The sequence below is a fragment of the Engystomops pustulosus genome, chromosome 6, assembly GCF_040894005.1.
Source record: "Engystomops pustulosus chromosome 6, aEngPut4.maternal, whole genome shotgun sequence".
Taxonomy (NCBI): domain Eukaryota; kingdom Metazoa; phylum Chordata; class Amphibia; order Anura; family Leptodactylidae; genus Engystomops; species Engystomops pustulosus.
Genome location: NC_092416.1, coordinates 83,803,689 through 83,831,080, shown reverse-complemented (window position 1 = coordinate 83,831,080; position 27,392 = coordinate 83,803,689). Strand labels below are relative to the sequence as shown.

The 27,392-nt window shown below is 42.9% G+C and overlaps 1 protein-coding gene across 6 annotated transcripts in view; it reads left to right on the top strand.

The window, feature by feature from the left end:
* Positions 1 to 27,392, top strand: part of LOC140135387 (T-cell-interacting, activating receptor on myeloid cells protein 1-like) — a 70,766-nt gene that overhangs the window by 16,223 nt on the left and 27,151 nt on the right. For 2 of the 6 annotated variants that reach the window (XM_072156849.1, XM_072156848.1), the window contains exon 1: positions 4,842 to 5,098. The exons of 1 other annotated variant lie outside the window; for it this stretch is intronic. In XM_072156849.1, coding sequence (XP_072012950.1) covers positions 4,933 to 5,098 — 166 coding nt within the window. In that variant the 5' untranslated portion in view covers positions 4,842 to 4,932. Of the gene's footprint in view, positions 1 to 4,835; positions 5,099 to 13,788; positions 13,948 to 27,392 lie in introns of those variants that run through there. 3 more of the 6 variants (XM_072156852.1, XM_072156850.1, XM_072156854.1) reach the window with 2 other exon arrangements.

Sequence of the window (27,392 nt, the reverse complement as noted above, 5' to 3'; positions counted from 1 at the left end):
ATTTGTACAAAAATTAAGAAAACCAAATGGAAATTTTTCTTGTGAAAGATTCCCATTGCTTAACTATTACACTATTTTTACTCCCCTCATTCCAAAAGTGATAACTTTTTTATTTTAACGTTTACAGAGATGTGTAAAGGCTTGTTATCTGTGAGACAAATTGTGCTTTTTAGTGATGCCATTTAATACACCCCCCCGCAGCACCAGAATGTTATAGTACATCCTGGTGCATGAAGGGGTTAAAGGAAATCTACCATCAAAATAAAGCATGATAAACCTCTTTCCAAAACAGCAAACAAAAGGACCAGCTTTCTGAACCAGATGCCATTTAAAAATGTTTCTACATATTTATTGCTTCATTGACATAAGAATACAAACAGAATGACCAAAAGGTGAAAGGCTGGCCTATGCGTTTCAAGCATTTGACATGCTCCTAATCATGGCTAACAGAGGTATGACAGACACATTAACATATACTCACACCTCTATAATAATTATAATAATAATAATTCCTTTATTTATATAGTGCACACAGATTATGCACAAAGCTTGCCAAATCGGTTTCTGCCCCCAATTGGACTCACATTCTTAGCAACCTACCTGTATGTTTTTGGAGTGTGGGAGGAAACCGGAGGACCCGGAGGAACCCCACACAAACATGGAGAGAACATACAAACTCTTTGCAGATGTTGACATGGATGAGACTTGAACCTCTATCCACATCATTACTATGTATGTGGATAGGTGGAGTAAACTTATAAACTTTATTTTTGTAATCAATCAAATTTTTAAAAAAACTTTAAAATCTAAAGCATGGCCAGAGTTACACACCTATACTTCTACTATATGTTCTAATTTTTCCAGAGAAAGGTATCCCCAGGGTAATGGTAGTCTTTTGGAGGAGCAATTGGACACAAAAACACACTCTCAAAATGAGTGCTTTTTATGACATATTATAAACGAACAATACTCTACTCCTTTTTATCATTCAGCAATAAGTTAGATTGGACGTTTCTCTCACCGCACCAGTATAATCAGGGATGGATAATTTCTTCATGGTATTTCATGCACATCATGAAAAAGTATAAATACGAGGAAATTATCCATCTCTGTCTATACTGGTGATGTGAGAGAAACATCCAATCTAACTTATTGCCGATTGATAAAAAGGAGTAGAGCATTGTTTGTTTACTATATATGTTCTCATTGCAAGAAAACAACAGGATTATAATCTCAGTATAGAAAAGTACATACCCCAAACACTCACAGACAAACAACACGCCCTTAATTTGCATGCGTTGGGATCATCTCTCTTAACACAGGTGCCACAAGGGGACAAAAACCCCACCAAAGACTATGGGGCACATTTACTTACCCGTCCCTGCGCGATCCCTGAGGTGCTTTGTGCGACAATCCGGCAAAGCTGCCGAGAATTGACGAAGATCGCGCGACCGATTTCCTGCATGTGCCGCTTCCCGGCTCAGGTCCTCCGGAGTTCACCTTCTTCTTCCCGGTGCATGTAAGTGCTTGTTACTGCGACACAATTAAAATGTTAAATCCCGCGCGTTGTCCGAATCTGTCGGATCGTCCGACGGCCCGCCCCCGTTTTTTGTCGCGTGAAACCCTGCGGTGAAGCGCCAAAATCCGATCTATACGCAATCCCCGGCCCGATCCCCGAAAACGACGTAAAACCCAACAGAAATGCAGCCGTGGGCCCTTAGTAAATAAGCCCCTATGTATGCGTTAAACTACACTCAATCATGATTGTGTGAAGCAAATATAAATGACCAGTCTATTCTTAAGTTACAACCTTATAAGAGGAACTAACAAAATAAATTGAGGGTTCATTTTAGCTCCTATGAGCTTGAGACATCGTACGTTGACACAGAAGTTTCTGACTGAAACTTCAAATCTAAAAAGGATCCTCAAACAATAAATATCATGCAAAAAACAACCTAGATGTGGAGGAAGGAAAGACCCAGGAAACTTTGGAGTCAACAATACAAAAAAGTCATTACTCTGCGGGGGGGGGGGGGGGTAGATGTATTGAACATGTCAGACTCCCCTTTACCTGCCGAAAACATTGGAGTCCTGTCTTTGGGCTAGAATTTTTCTATTTCCACAAATTTTGATCTTTTTGCTACCCCAGAAGACCGTAACTGTAAAAAAACTATTTTTTCCATATGATGTTACACATAGGAACGCAATCAGACCGATGGTGGAAAAAAAATATTGTTATTTAGATTTTGATCTAAATTTGATATTTTAAGATGTCTGAGAAAAACCAACATATTGAAGATAAAATGAATATTGTGGAATCATCATCTATTTTTGAGGTCCCGAATCCTCTTACACTTTACAGTCCAGAGTTAATGTGATGGACAGGTTTCAAGACATAGTAGAATGGGAACTAAACATAATACATGATGATAAACTAAATAATTATCACAATCTTACCAAGAAACAGTGATTAGCATTACAGGAATTGAAAAATGATATGTCCAAAGTTTTAAAAATGGCGGACAAGGCAGGGACAGTGGTGGTGATGAGTAGAGATGGGCGAATTTGTTAAAATTAGTTTAGTCCCGATTTGCCGAATTTTTGAAAAAAAACCTGAATCGAATCAAAACGGATCATGTTAAAAAACAGGCATTTCCTGGCTGCAGAGAGCCTTTAGGGTGTTGTAGAACGTTGTGCCATGCTTAAATATGCATAGGGAGCGTGGTTTGGTCTTCAAACAATGCTGTGTTTTAGTATGACACGCACATGACAGCCGTGGCTCTTTGAATCGCTTCCCTCTTCACTTCCATGTGCACTTACATAGGCCAACTTCCCCAAATAAGCGAAGCGGGAACGCAGCCTGACAAGGTAACGTCTGTGCCAGCTCGAAAGGACTGAGCTGAGGGCCAAGATCCCACTATAACATCAAAGAGTGCACTCTTTTTACACTGACATCAGATGATTCCATAGATTACAACAGAACCTGTTCTGTTAAATGCGGATACATGTGGAAAGCCACCATTCAGACCAGAAACCGTCAATATTATCACTCCTGTCCTAGTCTCCTCCACTCACTGCATATAAGAGACATATCCAGACATAGTGTAGACAGTTTCAAACTTTTCAAACTTGTATTTCCAGTTCTACTCACATATGTAGATAAAAAATGCGCATATCACAAATAACTCCACGAGGACGCCAATCCTTGCCCGACCCAGGGTTTCGCCTCTGTGCTTCTTCTGGGGCATGATTAGCGTCCGTCCTCTAGCTTTATTTATACAAAACTGTTTCTCCATAAAATACGTTTTCAATTTCATACATAAATCACATACATTTAAAAAACATACATTTAAAAAACAAGGAACACGGATTACATCTGATTTGAACAAGGTATCTAAATAAGGAAAACACTTTAAGCATACATACACATCAGGCTAAAAAATCCATGTTTGCTAGTTTCTCCAAACCACCTGGAGGGCAATCTCTGTTTTCAAACTATCCTCCAATCACAGGGAGTTCTGAGCCAAGCCCCTCAACCTGTCATTCAAAGTCACGTGGGTATTACCCAATTAACCCAAAAATGTGCTTCACTCATTACATAGGGAGTTGGAGAAAAACAAAACCTCCTTTTGTTTTCATTGTGTCTGGGAGATGTTGAGCTAGAGATGTTGTATAAACTCCAGCGTATTAATAACAGAAAAACATTTTTTACTTTTATATACATATTTTCTTAATACAAAGATTACTACAAATACATTTTGCACATATTCCTATTTTTACAACCTGTGATCACAGACATCCTTAATGTCTAGTGCTACATTATAAAACTAAATTCCTTTACGTCTACCCATCATGATACTAAGCGAATATTAAAGTGCATTAGATAAAGTGCTTCATTCATTTCTACCTATATTTTGTAAAGGTGCTTTTTTTATCCCTACCTATATCACTGTTGAAGTGTTAAAGTGCTTCAATGTGGACTAGGTCCCTACCTATATCAGTGTGAACTAGGTCCCTACCTATATCTCCATTCAAATGTTAAGGTGCTTCAGTGTGAACTAGGTCCAATTTATATATCACTGACTCTACTTAGACACATTCAAACGATGTGTCACTCAAAACCCATAGACCTTGATGCATATAGTGAAATCTAGTACTTCTACCATATCACTATACTCCAATAGATATATTGCTAGGCAGAAATATTTATGTGTCTCTCAAAAAACATTTTAATTCAAAGTCTATATTCATACCTCCTGGTGTTAACGTATGAATATAGACACGTTTGAATGTGTCTAAGTAGAGTCAGTGATATATAAATTGGACCTAGTTCACACTGAAGCACCTTAACATTTGAATGGAGATATAGGTAGGGACCTAGTTCACACTGATATAGGTAGGGACCTAGTCCACATTGAAGCACTTTAACACTTCAACAGTGGATGTCAGGATGTCTGTGATCACAGGTTGTAAAAATAGGAATATGTGCAAAATGTATTTGTAGTAATCTTTGTATTAAGAAAATATGTATATAAAAGTAAAAAATGTTTTTCTGTTATTAATACGCTAGAGTTTATACAACATCTCTAGCTCAACATCTCCCAGACACAATGAAAACAAAAGGAGGTTTTGTTTTTCTCCAACTCCCTATGTAATGAGTGAAGCACATTTTTGGGTTAATTGGGTAATACCCACGTGACTTTGAATGACAGGTTGAGGGGCTTGGCTCAGAACTCCCTGTGATTGGAGGATAGTTTGAAAACAGAGATTGCCCTCCAGGTGGTTTGGAGAAACTAGCAAACATGGATTTTTTAGCCTGATGTGTATGTATGCTTAAAGTGTTTTCCTTATTTAGATACCTTGTTCAAATCAGATGTAATCCGTGTTCCTTGTTTTTTAAATGTATGTTTTTTAAATGTATGTGATTTATGTATGAAATTGAAAACATATTTTATGGAGAAACAGTGTTGTATAAATAAAGCTAGAGGACGGACGCTAATCATGCCCCAGAAGAAGCACAGAGGCGAAACCCTGGGTCGGGCAAGGATTGGCGTCCTCGTGGAGTTATTTGTGATATGCGCATTTTTTATCTACATATGTGAGTAGAACTGGAAATAAAAGTTTGAAAAGTTTGAAACTGTCTACACTATGTCTGGATATGTCTCTTATATGCAGTGAGTGGAGGAGACTAGGACAGGAGTGATAATATTGACGGTTTCTGGTCTGAATGGTGACTTATCCCTGAAAGTGATCCTTTGTGTTTGGTGCACAAATAAGGAGGAAACCTGCATGGATCGTCTTTTTCGTTTTTGAGCTCCGGTCACAAAAGAGTTTCTTATACTGGATTATTGAATAGTGGATGTTTGCTGGATCCATCTAGGACCGTTAAGGACAGCTCATAAGAGGGAAGGTGCAGCACCACGCAATTTTTTGTTGGTTTTTACATGTGGAAAGCCCTCCAAAAGAGTGCAGAGGGTGTCGGCAGTAATTTTGCATTGACGTCACTGATCATTTTGCCCTTTTCTTCACTGTATAAACTATGTGGATTTTACACGTAAATCTGGCTGTAAACTAGAGCCCCCAAAAGGTATGGCAATGTGCGTTATACAGATAACCCACAACTGACAGCTAACTACTGCAGAAGCATGAATGTCAAACAGATTTCTTCCTATTTGATTTTGTCACTAAATAGAACTGCTATTTGGGGTATACAGATCCCCCTTAAAGAACAACCAGGGATTGGTCCACCAATCGCTACTACAGATGCATGAAAGTCAAACAGATTTCTTCCTATTCGATTTTGTCACTAAATAGAACTGCTATTTGGGGTATACAGATCCCCCTTAGAGAACAGCGAGGGATTGCAGAAAGAATCGCACAGTACAATAGCAGCAGCTGGACCCTACAACATGAAGTGTGAAGTGCTGAGATAGAAAATGGCTGGGTTTTATAGGGCTGTGTGCAGGGGTGAACCAAGCCTTTCTGCTGCCTGTGGCTAGCCATAGACCAATGCCCCCCCCCCCCCCACCATATATGTAATATATCAGATACAGCGTAAAAATCAGATACAGCGCGCCGCCATGTAGTGTAAAATGCATACAGCGTGCTGACATGTAGTATAAGATAGATACAGTGTGCCGCCATGTAGTGTTAAATGCATACAGCGTTCCGCCATGTAGTGTTAAATGCATACAGCGTGCCACCAAGTAGTATTAAATGCATACAGCGTGCCGCCGTGTGGTGTAAAATGCATACAGCGTGGCGCCGTGTGGTGTAAAATGCATACAGCGTGGCGCCGTGTGGTGTACAATGCATACAGCGTGGCGCCGTGTGGTGTACAATGCATACAGCGTGGCGCCGTGTGGTGTACAATGCATACAGCGTGGCGCCGTGTGGTGTACAATGCATACAGCGTGGCGCCGTGTGGTGTACAATGCATACAGCGTGGCGCCGTGTGGTGTACAATGCATACAGCGTGGCGCCGTGTGGTGTACAATGCATACAGCGTGGCGCCGTGTGGTGTACAATGCATACAGCGTGGCGCCGTGTGGTGTACAATGCATACAGCGTGGCGCCGTGTGGTGTACAATGCATACAGCGTGGCGCCGTGTGGTGTACAATGCATACAGCGTGGCGCCGTGTGGTGTACAATGCATACAGCGTGGCGCCGTGTGGTGTACAATGCATACAGCGTGGCGCCGTGTGGTGTACAATGCATACAGCGTGGCGCCGTGTGGTGTACAATGCATACAGCGTGGCGCCGTGTGGTGTACAATGCATACAGCGTGGCGCCGTGTGGTGTACAATGCATACAGCGTGGCGCCGTGTGGTGTACAATGCATACAGCGTGGCGCCGTGTGGTGTACAATGCATACAGCGTGGCGCCGTGTGGTGTACAATGCATACAGCGTGGCGCCGTGTGGTGTACAATGCATACAGCGTGGCGCCGTGTGGTGTACAATGCATACAGCGTGGCGCCGTGTGGTGTACAATGCATACAGCGTGGCGCCGTGTGGTGTACAATGCATACAGCGTGGCGCCGTGTGGTGTACAATGCATACAGCGTGGCGCCGTGTGGTGTACAATGCATACAGCGTGGCGCCGTGTGGTGTACAATGCATACAGCGTGGCGCCGTGTGGTGTAAAATGCATACAGCGTGGCGCCGTGTGGTGTAAAATGCATACAGCGTGGCGCCGTGTGGTGTAAAATGCATACAGCGTGGCGCCGTGTGGTGTAAAATGCATACAGCGTGGCGCCGTGTGGTGTAAAATGCATACAGCGTGGCGCCGTGTGGTGTAAAATGCATACAGCGTGGCGCCGTGTGGTGTAAAATGCATACAGCGTGGCGCCGTGTGGTGTAAAATGCATACAGCGTGGCGCCGTGTGGTGTAAAATGCATACAGCGTGGCGCCGTGTGGTGTAAAATGCATACAGCGTGGCGCCGTGTGGTGTAAAATGCATACAGCGTGGCGCCGTGTGGTGTAAAATGCATACAGCGTGGCGCCGTGTGGTGTAAAATGCATACAGCGTGGCGCCGTGTGGTGTAAAATGCATACAGCGTGGCGCCGTGTGGTGTAAAATGCATACAGCGTGGCGCCGTGTGGTGTAAAATGCATACAGCGTGGCGCCGTGTGGTGTAAAATGCATACAGCGTGGCGCCGTGTGGTGTAAAATGCATACAGCGTGGCGCCGTGTGGTGTAAAATGCATACAGCGTGGCGCCGTGTGGTGTAAAATGCATACAGCGTGGCGCCGTGTGGTGTAAAATGCATACAGCGTGGCGCCGTGTGGTGTAAAATGCATACAGCGTGGCGCCGTGTGGTGTAAAATGCATACAGCGTGGCGCCGTGTGGTGTAAAATGCATACAGCGTGGCGCCGTGTGGTGTAAAATGCATACAGCGTGGCGCCGTGTGGTGTAAAATGCATACAGCGTGGCGCCGTGTGGTGTAAAATGCATACAGCGTGGCGCCGTGTGGTGTAAAATGCATACAGCGTGGCGCCGTGTGGTGTAAAATGCATACAGCGTGGCGCCGTGTGGTGTAAAATGCATACAGCGTGCCGCCGTGTGGTGTAAAATGCATACAGCGTGCCGCCGTGTGGTGTAAAATTAAAATTGACATGGTGCAGAAGCCCTAATAAATATCCCCAATACTGCATAAAAATATATATTCACACACATACAGTATATACAACATCTACGCACATACTGAGTATACATACAGCAAATACACATATATAAACAGTATATAGAGCAAATATACACACACGCCTATACACACACCCATACATACCAACACACACCCCTACGGAACACACCCCAGCGGAGATCAGGTAGCAGGGTGCTGGGAGCGGAGACCAGGTAGCTGGGAGCAGAGACCGGGGAGTGGAGTGCTGGGAGCGGAGAGCGGGGTGATGAGAGCGGAGACTGAGGACCGGGGAGCGGAGACCAGGGAGCTGAGACCAGGGAGCTGGGAGCGGAGACCGGGGAGCAGAGATCGTGGAGCGGAGAGCGTGGTTCTGGGAGCAGAGACCGGGGAGCAGAGTGCTAAGAGTGGAGAGCGGTGAGCAGAGACCAGGGAGCTGGGAGCGGAAACCTGGAAGCGGAGACCGAGGAGCTGGGAGCGGAGACCAGGGAGCGGAGAGCAGAAAAATGTGGGGGAAAAAAATCAACTTCGTTCCCCCGAATCAGCATAAACTTCGGCTTCGTGACGAATCGAATTTTTCCTGAAATTCTAACCAAAGTTAGAATCATTAGAATCGATTCGCCCATCTCTAGTGATTTTTTTTTAAGTTTATATTTATTCAAGTTTTTAAATTTTGTACAAGTACAGGCGGTCCCCTACTTAAGAACACCTGACTTATATACGACCCCTAGTTACAAACGGACCACTGGATGTTGGCAATTTACTGTACTTTAGCCTTAGGCTACAATAAACAGCTATAACAGTTGTCACAGGTGTCTACAATGAAGCTTTATTACTAATCCTGGCTCTCATGACAATCCAACATTTTTAAAATCCAATTGTCACAGAACCCAAAAAAAATTTGGCTGGGGTTACAATGATAAAGTATACAGTTCCGACTTACATACAAATTCAACTTAAGAACAAACCTACAGACCCTATCTTGTATGTAACCCGGGGACTGCCTGTACAATAAACAAAACTGAATAACAAGAAAGCTTTCTACCACTTCACCACATTACAGCAGTAATACATGGCATTAAAAAGTCACTGACAGGGTATTACATTTCTGATAGATTACATGAGGTATATTGTACAAGCTTCAGGAAAGAAATCAAAATATTGTAGCCAGACCACTAAACCAGAAACTTGCTAAACCAGAAACTAACGTTGACGCTTAGACAATGAGACACTCACACACACATACCAACACACTCAGTCTCCTTTGATATAGGAATAAACAAAGACCAGAGAGATTTATTAAGCAGTATGGGGATTCACACATCATCTGGACCAGAAGCGCTCAAATTTCTGGGGGTACTTCCTGTTAGCATACAGGAACCTCCTGTGCAAAAATGTTTTTTTTTTTTTATTTTGCCATCTTTTGGCTTTAATAACTTTTTCATACTTTGCACGGTAGTGTCATTTTGTGGTACTTTTGATGACGTTTTCAATGCTACTATTTTTAGGACCATACGTCCTTTTGGTCACTTTGTGGTGAGCTCTGTTAAAGACCAGGTGCCGCTTAGACTCCGGTCCCAGGTGTCGGCTAGTACCATCTCCCGTGGTGTTCCAGAGGGTCCAGAGACTCTGAATCCTGACAGCCATAGTTATTGTGATCTAAAACCAGGTGTAATTGCACACATAGAACAGGAACAAACCTATCCAGCAACTATATAAAGTTAAGGTATAATGGAACGACTTGCACTTGCTCTGTGTGTTCAAGCACACTTGACTTTGGCTCACAATAACTGAATAAAAAAACTGAAGACCACAGAGAGATGTGAACTGGGCCTAACAGCTAGTTCATTGTCAGGGCCGGTTCTAGACAAAGTGGGGCCTTGGGCAAAACTAAAAGTGGGGCCCCAAAATAAAACTATTTTATGACCAGTCACAGTCAGTAAGAGGCTCCTTTAGTATGGTAAAACAAACTGTAATATGGGAGAATTTTATAGGAGATAGATAAATGATAGGGAGATTTATGGGCAGCATTTATGGGCAGCTAATAACGGAGCACTACAGCCTTGCAGTGCTGGTCAACATCTGCAAAGATTTTGTATGCGTGTGTCTGCGTGGGTTTCCTCCGGGTCCTCCGGTTTCCTCCCACACTCCAAAAAATTACTGGTAGGTTGATTAGACTGTGAGGCCCATTGGGGAGAGGGAGCGATATTTTCTTTAAGCAGACACTTGCCCCATTTTCAAAATTGCATCAAAGATTTTATAGACATAGGCACCTTCATGCAATTTTGATTCTAATTGAAACATTTTATTAAAATACTTAAAATTTGACTTTGATGGCAAAAAATTTGATCCAAACAGAAAATGTTTACCTTCACATCTCCTAAATGTAAGACATGGACATTTGTAGAGTTCACAAATGTGCCCTATTGATATGTTCACATAAATAAATCCACATAATATCACTAAAACTGTAATAACTAGATATCTGCTTTTCAGCTAGACATTTTTAGACAGTCACAACCTGCAAAATATATCAATAAAACAGAATAAAACAGTAAATGTGCCATAAATCCTATATAATTTTGAAAGCAGACAACCAGGCGATGCATTTGGCAATCAACATTCAAAATTTCCTCTAAAATATGTACAAATTCAGAATACAGTAAGATGTGAGGAGAGCAGACATACCCCACACCAATATATTCACCAAAATATGCAGCAGAGGGAACTGCAGAAAATTCACACAGATGTATCATTGTCTGTTCCTTACACAATGGTAACCTAAATAAATAACTATATATGCATAAACCTCTCTAATGAGATAATAAAAGTCACGTTTAGATGTGCACCATTGTATTATCCGCACAATAACAGAGCCCTCCGCGCTTCATAAGAATGAGAGTGAGAACGTCATAACACAGGTGTAAATAATGGAGGATGATGGGAAATAAAAACTTTATTCCAGGACATGTGTGTGTTTTTGGTGTTACATATAACTTTTCGGACATGTTCTGGTCGCGGTGTAGTCACATTAGGCGAAGAGGATTGAATGTTCGTCGTATCAGTCAATTTTCCCAACAAAAAATAACTATCACAAAATAAAAGGGAATAAGAGAGAAAGGGCCACATTTATCACTTTTGTGCGCCTAAGTGTAGTAGTTGCGCCTAAATTCTGGCGCACTGTTTTCCAGAATTATCACAAGCTACAACCATCTGTGATAAGTTAATTTCCTGCCTCTTATTAATCACTTTACTTTAACACAGTTTAGGTGCAATGTTAGATTCGGGCACTTACATGTGATCCTGCTACAAGCTCCTCTCTGCTTCTCCCACATCCCAGAATGAAGATAACACTCATAGCAGCACCCAGGTGTGTGACACCCAGCACCCAGTGACCTCCTCAGCAGGGGCTTCTCCTGGAGGGGATCCCCCACTGCTGATCTCCTGCTGCACCCCTGTAATTCTGCACAGTATCCCCCTCAGACAGGGCCGATTCTAGCCTTTTTGCTGCCTGAGGCGAAAATTCAAATAGCGCCCCCCCCCCCAACGCTGTATACACAGGCCTATTTAAATGTTTATTTCCACACTCTTTGTATATAGACAATCACTCACACAAATACCCATATGTATCAATTGTTTACCTCCTGAGATCAGTATTTTAAATAAAATTTTTGAACAAATAGTTATAACACAAAAATGACTTAATAAATAACATTCGCCATATGTCTGCTTTGCGTTGGCAACATTTTTAAAAATTCTTTTGTATCTTTAGGATGGTAGAAGTTTAGTAGATATTTTTTTTTTAATTTCCAAATTCATTTTATTAAGGGCAATTTCAAGTGATTTCAATGGACCTAAACAACAGATACAAACACATAAATTACACCATTTAAGAAACTACACCTTCAATTATTCAAAATGTCTTTAAGGAGCTTTATTAACCCTTTAGGTTTTCTTCAAAGTTAAATCAAAATGTAGAGGAGAGCACAGATGGGAGAGGTATGCAGCTGGGCAGTGAAGGGGTTAATTGTGTGTGGTGTGCAGGTGATTTATGGTGTGGAGGGTCTGTGAAGGAAAATGAGGAGATAGGATACTGATAAGGTATGATGAGCTCAGCCAGGGAATGCTTCTTTCTTCTGGGATTTGTCTGGCTGTACTAAATGACCAGTCACAGCAATCGCTGCATATTGTCAGAGTAACAGAAGTCATGACGTTCCACAATGTCATGGTGTCTTTATGCACTGCTGCCCATAACGTTGGGGTACGTCATGGTGGCTTGAGGGGTTAATTGTCTGCTAGCTAAAAGGATCCTAACTAAATAGTGTATGACCTGTGCAGGGGGGAACAGAGAGCAGCCAGCAGAAACTTCTGCTGGGTGATAGATCAGGTCACGAGCTGCCTCCTAAATCATCCAGGCTGCCATTCTGCCGCCTCTGATGTCCGCCGCCTGAAACAAGATTTTCATCCTGCCTCATGGCAGATGCGGCCCTGCCCTCAGATACTGTGCAGAATTACATGGGGGACACTTCTCAGTACTATCTGCAACATTCTGTAACGTTCTCTTCTGTTTTGCTTTGAGCTCAGGATTTTGCAGAATGTTTTGTAAATAGAAGGTGATGAACTGTAAATAGTCTGCAGCTCCTATCTGCAGAGTATCTCATGTCTGTACTATGTCTACTAGTGTCTGCAGAGTATCTCATGTCTGTATGATCAGTTCTAGTGTCTGCAGTGTCTGGATGAGCTTTGCTGCTAGAAATGAGCTGTTCTGCAAAGGGGCTCAGTGCTTTCTTCTCAGATAACGCCACCTTCGGGCTGGAGTGTTTTTGCGCCCGTTTTTGCACCTAAATTAAAAGTCGCAAGTGATGAATATCATTAGTCGCAGCAAAACATCTGGATTGCTAGGATAAATGAGGAAAAGCTGGTTATTTTTGCTGCGCAGCTAGTTTGGCAAAAATGAATGAATGAAAAAGCGCAAAAACAACAGAAAAAAACGATTGATACATGTGGCCCAAAGTGTGTACTTAGATAGTTCTGCATAGAGAAGGGTTAAAATCATGAATATTAGTTGATATTATCCCTTCTCTGAATGTAGTAACATATAAAGTGAATATTTCCATTATCTGTGAGGTGCAGCAGCTCCTGTGTGCAGCAAATGCTCCCTGCAGACTGATGGCTAAGAATCTGGATTGGGGGGGGGTTAATTTCAGAGGGCTGTATCTCTGGCTCTGTGACACATAGAACCTTACTTCTTTTTTCCTATGAAAGAAGAGAGTCTCCTCTCCTTAAATTTGTGTTTCTAAAATGTAGGAAAACGGAGATATTAACTGTTAAACTGCCGTTGGGAGTGATTTTTATGTATAAATATGGCACCTGATATTCTCACTTTAAACCTGAATATCTCTGGATCCAGGGCCCCTAGAAACACAATTCAAGATTCATTTGAAAGAAGAGATTCTCTTTCTTCACTTTCTCCCAGGGGCCCTTGGCAATTGCCACCTTTGCCTACCCATAGCGCCGGCCCTGTTCATTGTAACAGTCTATGGCAACGCCTTCAACAAAATCTCTAGTGTGAAGGTTCTTTAGTGAAACTTTAGTTTCACTTTATGCTCAGCTAGTAAACTTTAGTTTCACTTTATGCTCAGCTAGTCTAGACAGAGAAGATATTGGGAGGGAAGGGAACTAGGAAAAAGAAAGTGATGTTTTACTTCAAGATTCTGTCCAGAAATTTTTTATCTGATACCTATGAAATAACCAGGGGAATCAAGATGGGGCCAGTCACTTACTGCTTTACCAGTGTTGTCTGTAAGTATTCATTCATGGGTGTAATTTAGGGATTTTATTAACCTCTCTACCATATATACAGTTTCATGTCATTTGAACTTTTTATTTCTCCTTACAATGAAGATAACATGTCAATGAATTCAGTAAGAAAATAATGATACTATGGGGGTAATTTATCTTCTCTCTGGTTGTTTTGGTTAGTTTCTGTGTCTTTTTTCAGTCTGCTTCTATGGTAATTTATCAATCTCAATTTTTCCTTGTGTTAAATGTTTTTTTTTTCTTCAGATCTCTTTTTGAGACATTTGTAACAAATGTCTCAAAAATGTTGCACAAATGTCTCAGGTCACTTCTTTCCATTTTCAGTTTTCCTTAAGTATGGTTTCGGCAAATTTTAGACAATTTGAAATGATAAATGTTATTTGCGACATTTAGCACATCTGGAATAGAAGACAAATGTGTCTTACTGATGATAAACAAATGTCCATTTAAAAATGTCAAAATGTCCCCAAAAAGGAGGAAAAATTGCAATACACCAAAAAAAGTCTCTAAAAGACAGAAAATACAGGAAGAAAAATAAAGATAAATGACTTCCCTAACTTTTCAGACACATTTCTAAAATATTTTTGAATTAAAATAGATTTAACCCCTTCCCGACGCACGCCGAGCCCTCTCCATAGCCGGTAATTCTTTGCTGCATATTGCAGCAAAGGCTTACCGGTAACACCCTAGCACCGATCGCGGGTGTTCTCACCTCGATCGCCATCTTGTTGTGGATCGCTGCTCCCCGATGACGTCACTGGGAGCGGCGATCCGTCACCATGGTAACCTCGGGTGTTCCGAATACCAGAGGCTACTTCATTTTAACCCATGCATTACAATGTGCTAATTGCACATTGTAATGCATGGGGAGTAAAATCCACATATACTGCCATACTGTAGTATGGCAGTATATGATAGGATCGATCAGACTACCTAGGGTTAGAGTACCCTAGGGAGTCTGAAAAATAGTAAAAGTAAAAATAAAAAAAAGTTTAAAAAAAAAAAAATTATAATAAAAAAAAACTAAAAATTCAAATCACCCCCCTTTCCCTAGAACTGATATAAAAATAAATAAACAGTAAAAATCATAAACACATTAGGTATCGCCGCGTCTGAAAATGCCCGATCTATCAAAACATGATAATGTTTTCTCACTACGTTTAACCCCGTAACGGAAAATAGCGTCCAAAGTCGAAAATGGCATTTTTTTGCCATTTTGAAAAATATAAAAAAATTAAAAAGTGATCAAAAGGTCGCACAGTCCCAAAAATTATAGTAATGAAAACGCCATCAAAATTCGCAAAAAATGACACTATCCACAGCTCCGTACACCAAAGTATGAAAAAGTTATTGGCCCCAGAAGATGGCAAAATAAAAAAAAAATATTTTGTACAGGAGGTTTTAATTTTTTTAAATGTATGAAAACATTATAAAACCTATACAAATTTGGTATCCACGTGATCGTACCGACCCAAAGAATAAAGTAGACATGTCATTTGGGACGCAGAGTGAAAGCTGTAAAATCCAAGCCCACAAGAAAACGTCACAAATGTGGTTTTTCACCATTTTCACTGCATTTGGAATTTTTTTCCCGCTTCCCAGTACACGCCATGGAATATTAAATACCGTCACTATGAAGTGCAATTTGTTACGCAGAAAATAAGCCATAACACAGCTCTTTATGTGGAAAAATAAAGTTATAGATTTTTGAAGTTGGTGAGTGAAAAATGGAAGTGAAAAAACTAAAAAAGGCCAAGTCGTTAAGGGGTTAAAAACCGGTAATAAATTAAGTAGAGGTCTTTGTTGTGCAAGTTAAAGTTTATGTTGCTTAATGTCTGAAGCTATAGATTCCTTTCCTATTTCTTTTGCATCTTTTCTCATTTATTGTTCATGTCTTGTGATCAGATCCATGTTACTAGATGAGAAAAAGCCGTAAGTGGCTTTCAAACAGTCTTTTTTTTCTTGTTTATTGCGTTTATACTCCTCTAATCACTCCCTTCAAGAAGTGAAACCCAAGTTACACAAGGAATGTATTGTTTTAGGTGATGGCAGGAAAGTGATTTCACCAGCAGCTGTGTTTTTCAATACAAAGTTATTTCCTTTAAAATTCACAAAGAATGTTCTGGGAAATAAAAATGCTAATACATTTGCATTTTAGGATAAGGTAAACCATGCCTCAGTGCTACCCTTGAAAGGCAGCTCCCTATACACCAATGCATGACAAGCTGTATATTTTTTCCAAAAGTAACTGACTCCCAACTGCAGACAGCACTTATCCAATATTTTCTCATCAGTACAAACTAGAGAACTAGTTTGGCTGGGTGAGAAGCTGTAGATTTAAGTCAGGGAAGAAAACAAACTCTTCTTGGAGAATTTGCATTTGAAGGCCACCTTTGCAAATGTAAGGAGACTTTCAAAATATGGCAATCATTTTCATGGGTATACTCCATGAAATACTCCATATATACTCGAGTATAAGCCTAGTTTTTCAGCACAAAAAATATGCTGGAAACCCCTAACTCGGCTTATACTCGAGTCAAAGAAAAAAACCCCAAAAAGTAAACTCACCTTCTGACGCTCCCCGGCATCCGGGAGGGGCTGGCAGACTATATACTCGAGGGGGCAGGCAGGCAGGTTATATACTCCAGGGGGCTGGCAGGCTATATACTTGAGGGGGCTGGCAGGCTATATACTACAGGGCTGGCTGGCTATATACTACAGGGGACTGGAAGGCTATATACTCCAGGGGGGTGGCAGGCTACATACTGTGGGGCCTGTGACCAATGCATTTCTCACCCTCGGCTTATACTCGAGTCAATAGGTTTTCTAGTTTTTTGTGTCAAAATTAGGGGTCTCGGCTTATACTCGGGTCGGCTTATACTCGAGTATATACGGTAATTGTCTTGTAACTCTTTAGCCAGCATTATCCTCTGTACGTAGAGTATGGCTGAGAAGCAGCTCAGTATTCCAATTCAATCACCATCCGGACCCAATCATGATTCTGTTATTGGCTCCTCTTGATCAATACTGTGTGCCTGCTATAGATCCAACTTGTAGTAAGTTCCTGGTATCCTGACCTTCTGCCTCTATTCAGTCTACTTTCTGCCTTGCAATTTTGTACAGCATTTGCCCTTCTTTATTGTGACCTTTCTCTTGGGACTATTAATCTGTGTTTGTATTTTCTCCACTTTGTATTGTCTCTGTGTTTTGCAGGGATAGTTTTCTTGTTGTCACTTATTGCCTATCGTAAGTGAGGAAAGTAGGCAGGGATAGTTGGGAAGGGGGTTAAGCCTTAGGGCCCACTGTATCTACCTGTTTTATCCATCGTTCCCCGAGTCTACATTATAAGGACTGTATTTCACACAAATGCTTTTTGTGAAAAGTTAAGATAAATTGTAGTCTGCAAATTGATACTTAAACCCCAAATGCCTTCCCCATCTAGCATATAATACCTGAGAACACACATAATGGAATGATTGGGAGAGTATAATGCCTTAATGTTAATGCCAGTTTTTACCATTCTGAAAGAGCCCTATTTTTGGAATCTGGCATGAGTCTCTATATGTGGTGATAACTTACAAGTCAATGGAATATGGGAGAAAAAATAGTCCATGGGAGATTTCTCTCCCTAATATTTCCTATTATGATGTTCTTGCTATTTATTGTTGTGCTTTGTTTCTGGTCTATGCTTTGCCTGGCTGAAATAAAATTAATGGGGATAATTTATCATTGGGTTTTTCGTCTATGTTTGGCTATTTTTGGGCAAAGTTGTAGTACAAATGCTGTTTTGCGACTTTTCATTGCGCCAAATGAACATAGCATTTGTTGCATAGACTAGTTTTTACAATACAACTTATTCATGATTTTTTGAATTGACACACATTTCTGTTTAGGAGTAAGTTGTGGCACAAATTTACGCCAGTCCCCAACCTGGTTTACGTTGTGACTTTTGATTTTTTTTTTTTTAGACTTTTCATGCCACAGCCGCAAACAATCCATACACATACAGCAAAAGAACATACACATTTATCGAGGGCCAAAGACACTTTTATGAATCTGACTGCAGCAGAGCTCCAAAGACAGACATAGAACTGTTGTAGTCCAATGATAACTTACCCCCACTTACCCAGAGTACATTGGGTACACCAAATCCCATATCCAATACCATTTTGCCACCAACACCAAGGTTAAGGGGTACTTTGGGGGTTGTCAATTTGGGTGCCTATGTGGTGTTCCCTAATGTACAACTTATGCAGTTCGATGCAGCCATCTCTTTATGTTTCCAGTTATGCCCTAGACAACTTACAGATATTGAGGTTATACATTGGGGCATTGTACACATGTTAATATGTCTCTTATTTGGTACATGTGGTTACAGGGCTTATTATTTGTGTGATGAGATGCATTTTTTCAAATACGTTTGATGCCTCCAAATCTTTTTGATGATATTTTATTAAGTCTTTCTGTGGTGAGGTGTGATAGAAAACATCAATTGTGTTGATATTTTAAAAATTGTTGAATTTTTATTTTGTTATTTTTTTGCTGTTACATTTGCATTAGAGGTTCCCGCTATTCTGTGGGCTACTACTATAACAGCAATATCTAGTTTATTTTTATTTTTACTTATTTAGCAAAATTAAAACCTGTTTGGGAAAAGGTCATAGTTTTTGCATCACCATTAGAGATGAGCGAGCACTAAAATGCTCGGGTACTCGTTATTCGAGACGAACTTTTCCCACCACGGAAATGGACAGGAAACAGCAGGGGCAGCATGCATGGATGCCTCTGAGGCTGCTTAATCGCACCATTATGCCAAAATTATGGGCAACAGCATGGCCATGACAGAGTGACAGAATGAAGCTAGATAGCATCTAAAACATCCAATAATTGACCCTGACACTATAGGGGACGGCATGCAGAGGCAGCGGCAGCAGCGGCAGGCTAGAGAGTGGCATGGCGACATACCCTAAATGGACTCAGGCTTCAAACCAATGGGTGGCAGAGAGGAACCAAAGGAGGTGAGCAAGAAGCGCTCAAATAATATCGGTACATGATAAAAGTTTGCCAGTATATTTTGTGGATTACACAGCAGGGTGGCGACAAAGTTAACATGGAAGCCATGAAAACAACCCAAAATTCTGCCTGACACAGCTCGTTTGATAAGGGGACCATGTATGGAGGCAGTGAACTAGTAGTAGATTAAAGGTGCTGCAGTTCAAACTATGTTAGTTGGATCTTGGAATGGAGCTGGCGCTCCGCTGCCAGGCGAGCTTTCGCCAATCCAAGCCCCTGTCTCTAGGCTACACCCCAAACAGCACTTCTAAGAACCTTTTGTATAAGATCAAGTGTAGTAGCGTTCTTATAAGTTTAGGATATGGCGGGTGAGGGGAATGTAAACATCTGCGCAAGAAGCGCTGAAATAATATCCGTAAATGGTAAAAGTTGGCCAGTGTATTTTGTGGATAACACAGCAGGGTGGCGACAAAGTTAACAACTTTGATGTGGAATCCATGAAAACAACCCAAATTTCGGCCTGACACACCTCGTTTGATAAAGGGATGATGTATGGAGGCAGCTATATGGACGACTTTTGGAGGTAGCAATGGAGACAACGTGTGGAGGCTGCTATGGAGACAATTTAATTTGGATAGTGCCTGTATGTGGCAGTCCAAAAAAGTTTTCAAACCAGAGGAGCAGGTAGGTGGCCCTCCATAAAAATGGAATAGATTGAGTGCCTGTATGTGGCAGTCCAAAAAAGTTTTCAAACCAGAGGAGCAGGTAGGTGGCCCTCCAGAAAAATTGAATAGATTGAGTGCCTGTATGTGGCACTCCCAAAAATTGTTTAAAACAGAGGACCGGGTCGGTGGCCCTCCAGAAAAATTAAATGCATAAAGTACTATAGCTAGAGCCAGTGGGCCCTGTCAAAAAATAGCCAGTTTCCTCTGCTTTACTGTACAAAGAGGAGGAGAAGGAGGAAAATGAGGAGGAGGAGTGGATAAATTATTCAGGTTGAGCTTCCTTCACCTGGTGGAGATTGGAAATTAGGAGAAATCCAGGCTTTATTCATCTTGATAAGCGTCAGCCTGTCAGCGCTGTCAGTCGACAGGCGTGTACGCTTATCGGTGATGATGCCACCAGCTGCACTGAAAACCCGCTCGGACAAGACGCTAGCCGCAGGGCAGGCAAGAACCTCCAAGGCGTACAGCGCCAGTTCGTGCCACATGTCCAGCTTTGAAACCCAGTAGTTGTAGGGAGCTGTGTGATCATTTAGGACGATGGTATGGTCAGCTACGTACTCCCTCACCATCTTTCTGTAAAGATCAGCCCTACTCTGCCGAGACTGGGGACAGGTGACAGTGTCTTGCTGGGGTGACATAAAGCTGGCAAAAGCCTTGTAAAGCGTAACCTTGCCAGTGCTGGACAAGCTGCCTGCTCGCCTACTCTCCCTCGCTACTTGTCCCGCAGAACTACGCACTCTGCCGCTAGCGCTGTCAGAAGGGAAATACCGTTTCAGCTTGTGCACCAGGGCCTGCTGGTATTCATGCATTCTCACACTCCTTTCCTCTCCAGGGATGAGAGTGGAAAGATTTTGCTTGTACCGTGGGTCCAGGAGAGTGAACACCCAGTAATCGGTGCTGGAATAAATTCTTTGAACGCGAGGGTCACGGGATAGGCAGCCTAGCATGAAATCTGCCATATGCGCCAGAGTACCAACGCGTAAGAATTCACTCCCCTCACTGGCCTGACTGTCCATTTCCTCCTCCTCCAACTCCTCCAACTCCTCTTCTTCTGCCCATACACGCTCAACAGTGAAGGACTCAACAATGGTCCCCTCTTGTGTCTCGCCAACATTCTCCTCCTCTTCCTCCTCATCCTCCTCCACCTCCTCCGATATGCGCTGAGAAACAGACCTAAGGGTGCTTTGGCTATCAACAAGGGAATCTTCTTCCCCCGTCTCTTGTGAGGAGCGCAAAGCTTCCGACTTCATGCTGACCAGAGAGTTTTTCAACAGGCCAAGCAGCGGGATGGTGAGGCTGATGATGGCGGCATCGCCACTGACCATCTGTGTTGACTCCTCAAAGTTACTCAGCACCTGACAGATATCAGACATCCACGTCCACTCCTCATTGTAGACTTGAGGAAGCTGACTGACCTGACTACCAGTTCTGGTGGAAGTTGACATCTGGCAGTCTACAATCGCTCGGCGCTGCTGGTAAACTCTGGATAACATGGTCAGTGTTGAATTCCACCTCGTGGGCACGTCGCACAACAGTCGGTGAGCGGGCAGTTGGAGGCGGCGCTGCGCTGCCCTGAGAGTGGCAGCATCTGTGCTGGACTTCCTGAAATGCGCACAGATGCGGCGCACCTTCGTGAGCAAATCAGACAGATTGGGGTATGTCTTGAGGAAACGCTGAACTATCAGATTTAACACATGGGCCAGGCATGGCACATGTGTCAGTCTGCCGAGTTGCAGAGCCGCCACCAGGTTACGGCCGTTGTCACACACAACCATGCCTGGCTTCAGGTTCAGCGGTGCCAGCCACAGATCAGTCTGCGCCGTGATGCCCTGTAATAGTTCTTGGGCGGTGTGCCTTTTATCGCCTAGGCTCAGCAGTTTCAGCACCGCCTGCTGTCGCTTAGCGACTGCACTGCTGCTGTGCCTAGAGCTACCGACTGATGGCGCCATGCCCACGGATGGTCGTTCGGAGGAGGAGGTGGAGGAGGGGTGGGAGGAGGAGGAGGCATAGTAGGCCTGAAACACCTGGACCGAGGTAGGCCCCGCAATCCTCGGCGTCGGCAGTATATGACCAGCCGCAGGGTCAGACTCGGTCCCAGCCTCCACCAAGTTAACCCAATGTGCCGTCAGCGATATATAGTGGCCCTGCCCGGCAGCACTCGTCCACGTGTCCGTGGTCAGGTGGACCTTGTCAGAAACGGCGTTGGTCAGGGCACGGATTATGTTGTCTGACACGTGCTGGTGCAGGGCTGGGACGGCACATCGGGAAAAGTAGTGGCGGCTGGGGACCGAATACCGAGGGGCGGCCGAAAGGCCTCGGTCTCTACTAGCCTATAGGGCAGCATCTCCAGGCTTAGCAATCTGGAGATGTGCACATTAAGGGCTTGGGCGTGCGGGTGGGTTGCACTATATTTGCGTTTCCGCTCCAGCGTCTGGGGTATGGAGAGCTGAACGCTGGTGGATGCTGTGGAGGATCGTGGAGGCGACGATGGGGTTTTTGTGGCAGGGTCCTGGGCAGGGGGCTGACTATCAGCTGACACAGGGGAAGGAGCAGTGGTGTGCACGGCCGGAGGTGAACGCGCTTGTTGCCACTGAGTGGGGTGTTTAGCATTCATATGCCTGCGCATACTGGTGGTAGTTAAGCTAGTAGTGGTGGAACCCCTGCTGATCCTGGTTTGGCAAATGTGGCACACCACAGTCCGTCGGTCATCCGGTGTTTCCTTAAAGAACCTCCAGACTTCGGAAAATCTAGCCCTCGCCGCAGGAGCCCTCGCCACGGGAGCTTCACTAGTTGACACATTTGGCGCTGATGCACCAGCTCTGGCCCTGCCTCTCCGTCTGGCCCCACCACTGCCTCTTCCAACCTGTTCTGGTCGAGGACTCTCCTCCGTCTCAGAAGCACTGTGTTCACCCGGCCTCTCAACCCAGCTTGGGTCTGTCACCTCATCATCCTCCGATCCCTCAGTCTGCTCCCCCCTCGGACTTCCTGCCCTGACAACAACTTCCCCACTGTCTGACAACCGTGTCTCCTCATCGTCGGACACCTCTTTACACACTTCTTCCACTACGTCAAGAAGGTCATCATCACCCACAGACTGCGACTGGTGGAAAACCTGGGCATCGGAAAATTGCTCATCAGCAACCAGACAAGTGGTTTGTGACTGTGGGAAGGGTCCAGAAAACAGTTCCTCAGAGTATGCCGGTTCAAATGGCAAATTTTGCTGGGAGGGGGCAGACTGGGGGGGAGGAGGCTGAGGTGCAGGAGCTGGAGGAGTGCCGATTTCGGTGACATGGGTGGACTGCGTGGAAGACTGACTGGTGGACAAATTGCTCGAAGCATTGTCGGCAATCCACGACATCACCTGTTCGCACTGTTCTGGCCTCAACAGTGCTCTACCACGAGTCCCAGTAACTTGAGACATGAACCTAGGGAGTGTAGCTCTGCGGCGTTCCCCTGCTCCCTCATCAGCAGGTGGTGTCTCACCCCGCCCAGGACCACGGCCTCTGACCCCTGCAGTAGTTGGACGCCCACGTCCCCGCCCTCGTCCTCTACCCCTAGCCCTCGGGTTAAACATTTTGAAAATGAGAGTTATAACTTTAATTTTTTTTTTACCTTTTTTTTGTGTTTTTTAGTTTTTAAAACCAAACGATGCTATCCTATTGCTATGGCTATTTTCTAGCCAAGTATGAAAGCACACTGCTATGCCAGATGAGATGACGCTGAGTTATGAAAAAAATAAACGTAAAATAAAAAAGGAAATGGCAGACTGTGCCTAATTGAAATCCAACCCCGGGCCCTAATAAATTTTCCCACTTCGGTCTTTGCGATGGATATGTGCGTCACTAAGCGCAAAACACAGTGGTCGCAAGTCTCACTCCAAATTGCTCACAATTTGCTAGTAGATGCACTGCAACAACTACAGCCACCAGCAGATCAACCAGAAATCAAATATATATAACGCTACTGTAGGCGTAAGTAAGCCGTTTGGATTCTCCTATGGCTATTTTCTAGGCAAGTATTAAAGCACACTACTATGCCAGATGAGATGACGCTGAGTTATGAAAAAAATAAACGTAAAATAAAAAGAAACTGGCAGACTGTGCCTAATTGAAATCCAACCCCTAATAAATTTTCCCACTTTGGTGTTTGAGGTGGATATGTGTGTCACTAAGAGCTAAACACAACGGTAGCAAGTCCCCCTGCTAATTCCTCACAATATGGTACTACTACCACACTACTAGTGCCAGCAAGCCCAGCCACAAGCAAATAAAAAAAAAAGGATAACGTTATTGTAGCCCTAAGAAGGGCTGTTGTAGAATCACTCCTGCCTAACAGTAAGCTAATAGAACACCCTAACGCTTTCCCTGACCAGCAGCAGCTCTCTCCCTAGCGGCATCCAGACAGAGAATGATCCGAGCAGCGCGGGCAGCGGCTAGTCTATCCCAGGGTCACCTGATCTGGCCAGCCAACCACTGCTATCGACGTGTAAGGGTACCACGTCATGCTGGGTGGAGTGCAGAGTCTCCTGGCTTGTGATTGGCTCTGTTTCTGGCCGCCAAAAAGCAAAACGGCGGGAGCTGCCATTTTCTCGAGCGGGCGAAATACTCGTCCGAGCAACGAGCAGTTACGAGTACGCTAATGCTCGAACGAGCATCAAGCTCGGACGAGTATGTTCGCTCATCTCTAATCACCATCTTTCCAAACTTTTTATTTTTCTCTAACAGCACTGATTAATGGTTGTTGTTGTTTTTGGGAAGAATTTGCTCTTTTTATTTTGGAATACAACTTTTTTTTATTACTTTTTATATTTTTATATAACATAAAGACAAATCATAATTTCTGGCAATTTATTGGGCCTCAATCAAGCAAGTCCAGTAACAATTCATGTTTATTGGCATAGCAAAATATAATGGGCACATTTGCGCCACTTTGCTCCACACTTTCGTGGGGCTTTTCATCTACTTAATGGCTAAAACAGCTTGCACAAGTATTTAAGAAGTGTCGGTGCTGCGATTGTGTTGCACGTTACCTTTTTGTGGCGCAGCTGCTCTGGCTTCCATGCGTGACAAATTAGGGGTTGTGCCGTCGGACAGTCCATCTAATTCGGACCGAGTGTGGTATTTAACTTTCAAATTGTGTTGCGCGCACTATGTTAAAGATGCACCACAAAAAAAGATGGTGAACTCTGGCGGACCTGTGTGGGAAAGCAACACATCCTTGATTTCTGGTGCACGATCTTAGTGAATGGCCGCATGCTGCATTATTGACGGACAATGCACTTTCAGTGAACTCGAGTGACCTGGTAAGTAAATGTGCCCCAATATGTGCAATTTTTCTTACTTAATTTTAAATTTTCTACAGTTAAAGTGTTTTTAACACTGATGCAAATACTACTGACTAGTACTGTAAGGTAACACCAATAAAAATACTACTAAGTTCAGTACTAGAAGTTAACATTCATTCAAATAGTTTGAAACTGGTAGTTTAACTTAACACTATATGGTGCGGTAAATGCAAATAGTATTAACACTGTTCTTTAAGATATTGCTGTATGATAGTGAAATTGCAAATAGTACTAACATTGGTTCTTTAAAATATTGCTATTAATGTTTAAATTTTTTCATGTAAAAAGCTGTATGAGGGTTTGTTTTCTGCATAACAAATTGCAGAGAACAGTAAGCAGCTCCTAGTGCCAAAATTATGGGTGACAGGTCCTCTTTAATTCTTAAAGATGTTGCTGTATGATGCTAGAACGGCAAATAGTACTTACACCTGCTCCTTTAAGATATTGATTTAGGATACTGGAACTACAAATAGTATTAACACTGCATGTGTAAAGTATTGCTGTTTGATGATGGAACTGGGACTAGCACTAACATAAGTCCTTTAAGATACTGATTTATGATACCGGAACTTCAAACAGTATTAACACTGCATGTTTAAAGTATTGCTGTTTGATGAACTGCAATTAGTACTAACACTAGTCCTTTAAGATACTGCTGTATGACACTGGAACTATCGATAGTATTAAGATATTGCAGTTTGATGCTGGAACTGCAATTAGTATTAAGATATTGCTATACAATGTTTGAAATGCAAATAGTACTACCACTGGTCCTTTAAAATATGATACTGGAAATGCAAATGGTAATAAGACTGGCACTTCACTATAGCAACTTAAGACTAGCAGCATGCCCACAAAAGGGCAATTATTTCAGATTCCCACCTGTTCTAATCCCAGTAGCTTCCTCTACCTACCTAACTGTCCTGAAAAGGGAAATCGTTGGTTTTTGCAACTTCAAAATACCATACTTTCGTGATTTCAAGCAATCAGTTTTTTTTTAGTGGCCGTTGAGGGTAATTTTTCTGATGTGCTGAGTTTTTAAGGTGGCAAGTCAGAAAATGATAGCAGGATATGGGGTCCTGCACATGCCATAGTCCAGCTGTATTTTTACAGTGGGGGTCCGTCACTGATAACTAGGATTGGAAAAGCCACAATCCAAGGCGAATAACCCCTCAGAAACCAAGATCATCCATTGACTGGCGTGTCTAAGTCGCCTCGGAGGGAGGTGGCTCACTCAAAACATAGCCAGAACAAAGCAGGGAGCTTGGCTTACTAATGACTTAGCAACCAGGAGTCCATTGAAGAGCCCCAGATATCTGCCTATAGTATATGTCTCCTAGGCCATGCCAGATTCCTTGTAGAATGCCGGCCAGTCTCTGACAGTGTAATAGTATCATAGTATCATAGTATATAAGGCTGGAAGGAGACGCAAGTCCATCAAGTCCAACCTTCAAGAATTAAATAAATGTTTTATCCACATAACCTGTGATATTTTTTCTCTCCAGAAAGTCATCCAGGCCTCTCTTGAACATGTACATAGAGTCCGCCATAACAACCTCCTGCGGCAGAGAGTTCCATAGTCTCACTGCTCTTACAGTAAAGAACCTTTGTCTATGGTGATGGTAGAATCGCCTCTCCTCTAGGCGTAGAGGATGCCCCCTTGTTCTGGTCACAGGCCTAGGTATAAAAAGATCTTTGGAGAGATCCTTGTACTGTCCGTTCAGGTATTTGTACATTGTAATGAGGTCTCCCCTCAGTCGTCTTTTTTCTAAACTGAATAATCCCAAATTTTGTAATCTGTCATTGTATTCTAGTCCCCCCATTCCCCTAATAATCCTGGTTGCTCTCCTCTGCACCCGTTCCAGCTCTACTATATCCTTTTTATATACTGGTGCCCAAAACTGTACACAATATTCCATGTGTGGTCTGACCAGGGATTTGTATAAGGGCAAAACTATGTCTTTATCATGAGAATCTATTCCTCTCTTGATACATCCCATTATTTTATTTGCTTTAGCAGCAGCCGCCTGGCTCTGGTCACTAAAATTAAGTTTACCATCCACCAATACGCCCAAGTCCTTTTCAGCTTCAGTTTTACTAAGTAATTGACCGTTTAGAACATAATTATATTTTTTGTTTCCATGGCCCAAGTGCATAACTTTACATTTATCTACATTAAACCTCATCAACCATTTCTCTGCCCATCCCTCAAGCTTCCACAAATCCCTCTGTAATGCTAAACTATCGACCTCAGTATTTATTACTTTACACAGCTTAGTATCATCTGCAAATATTGAAACTTGACTGTGTAAACCCACTACAAGGTCATTAATAAAAATATTAAA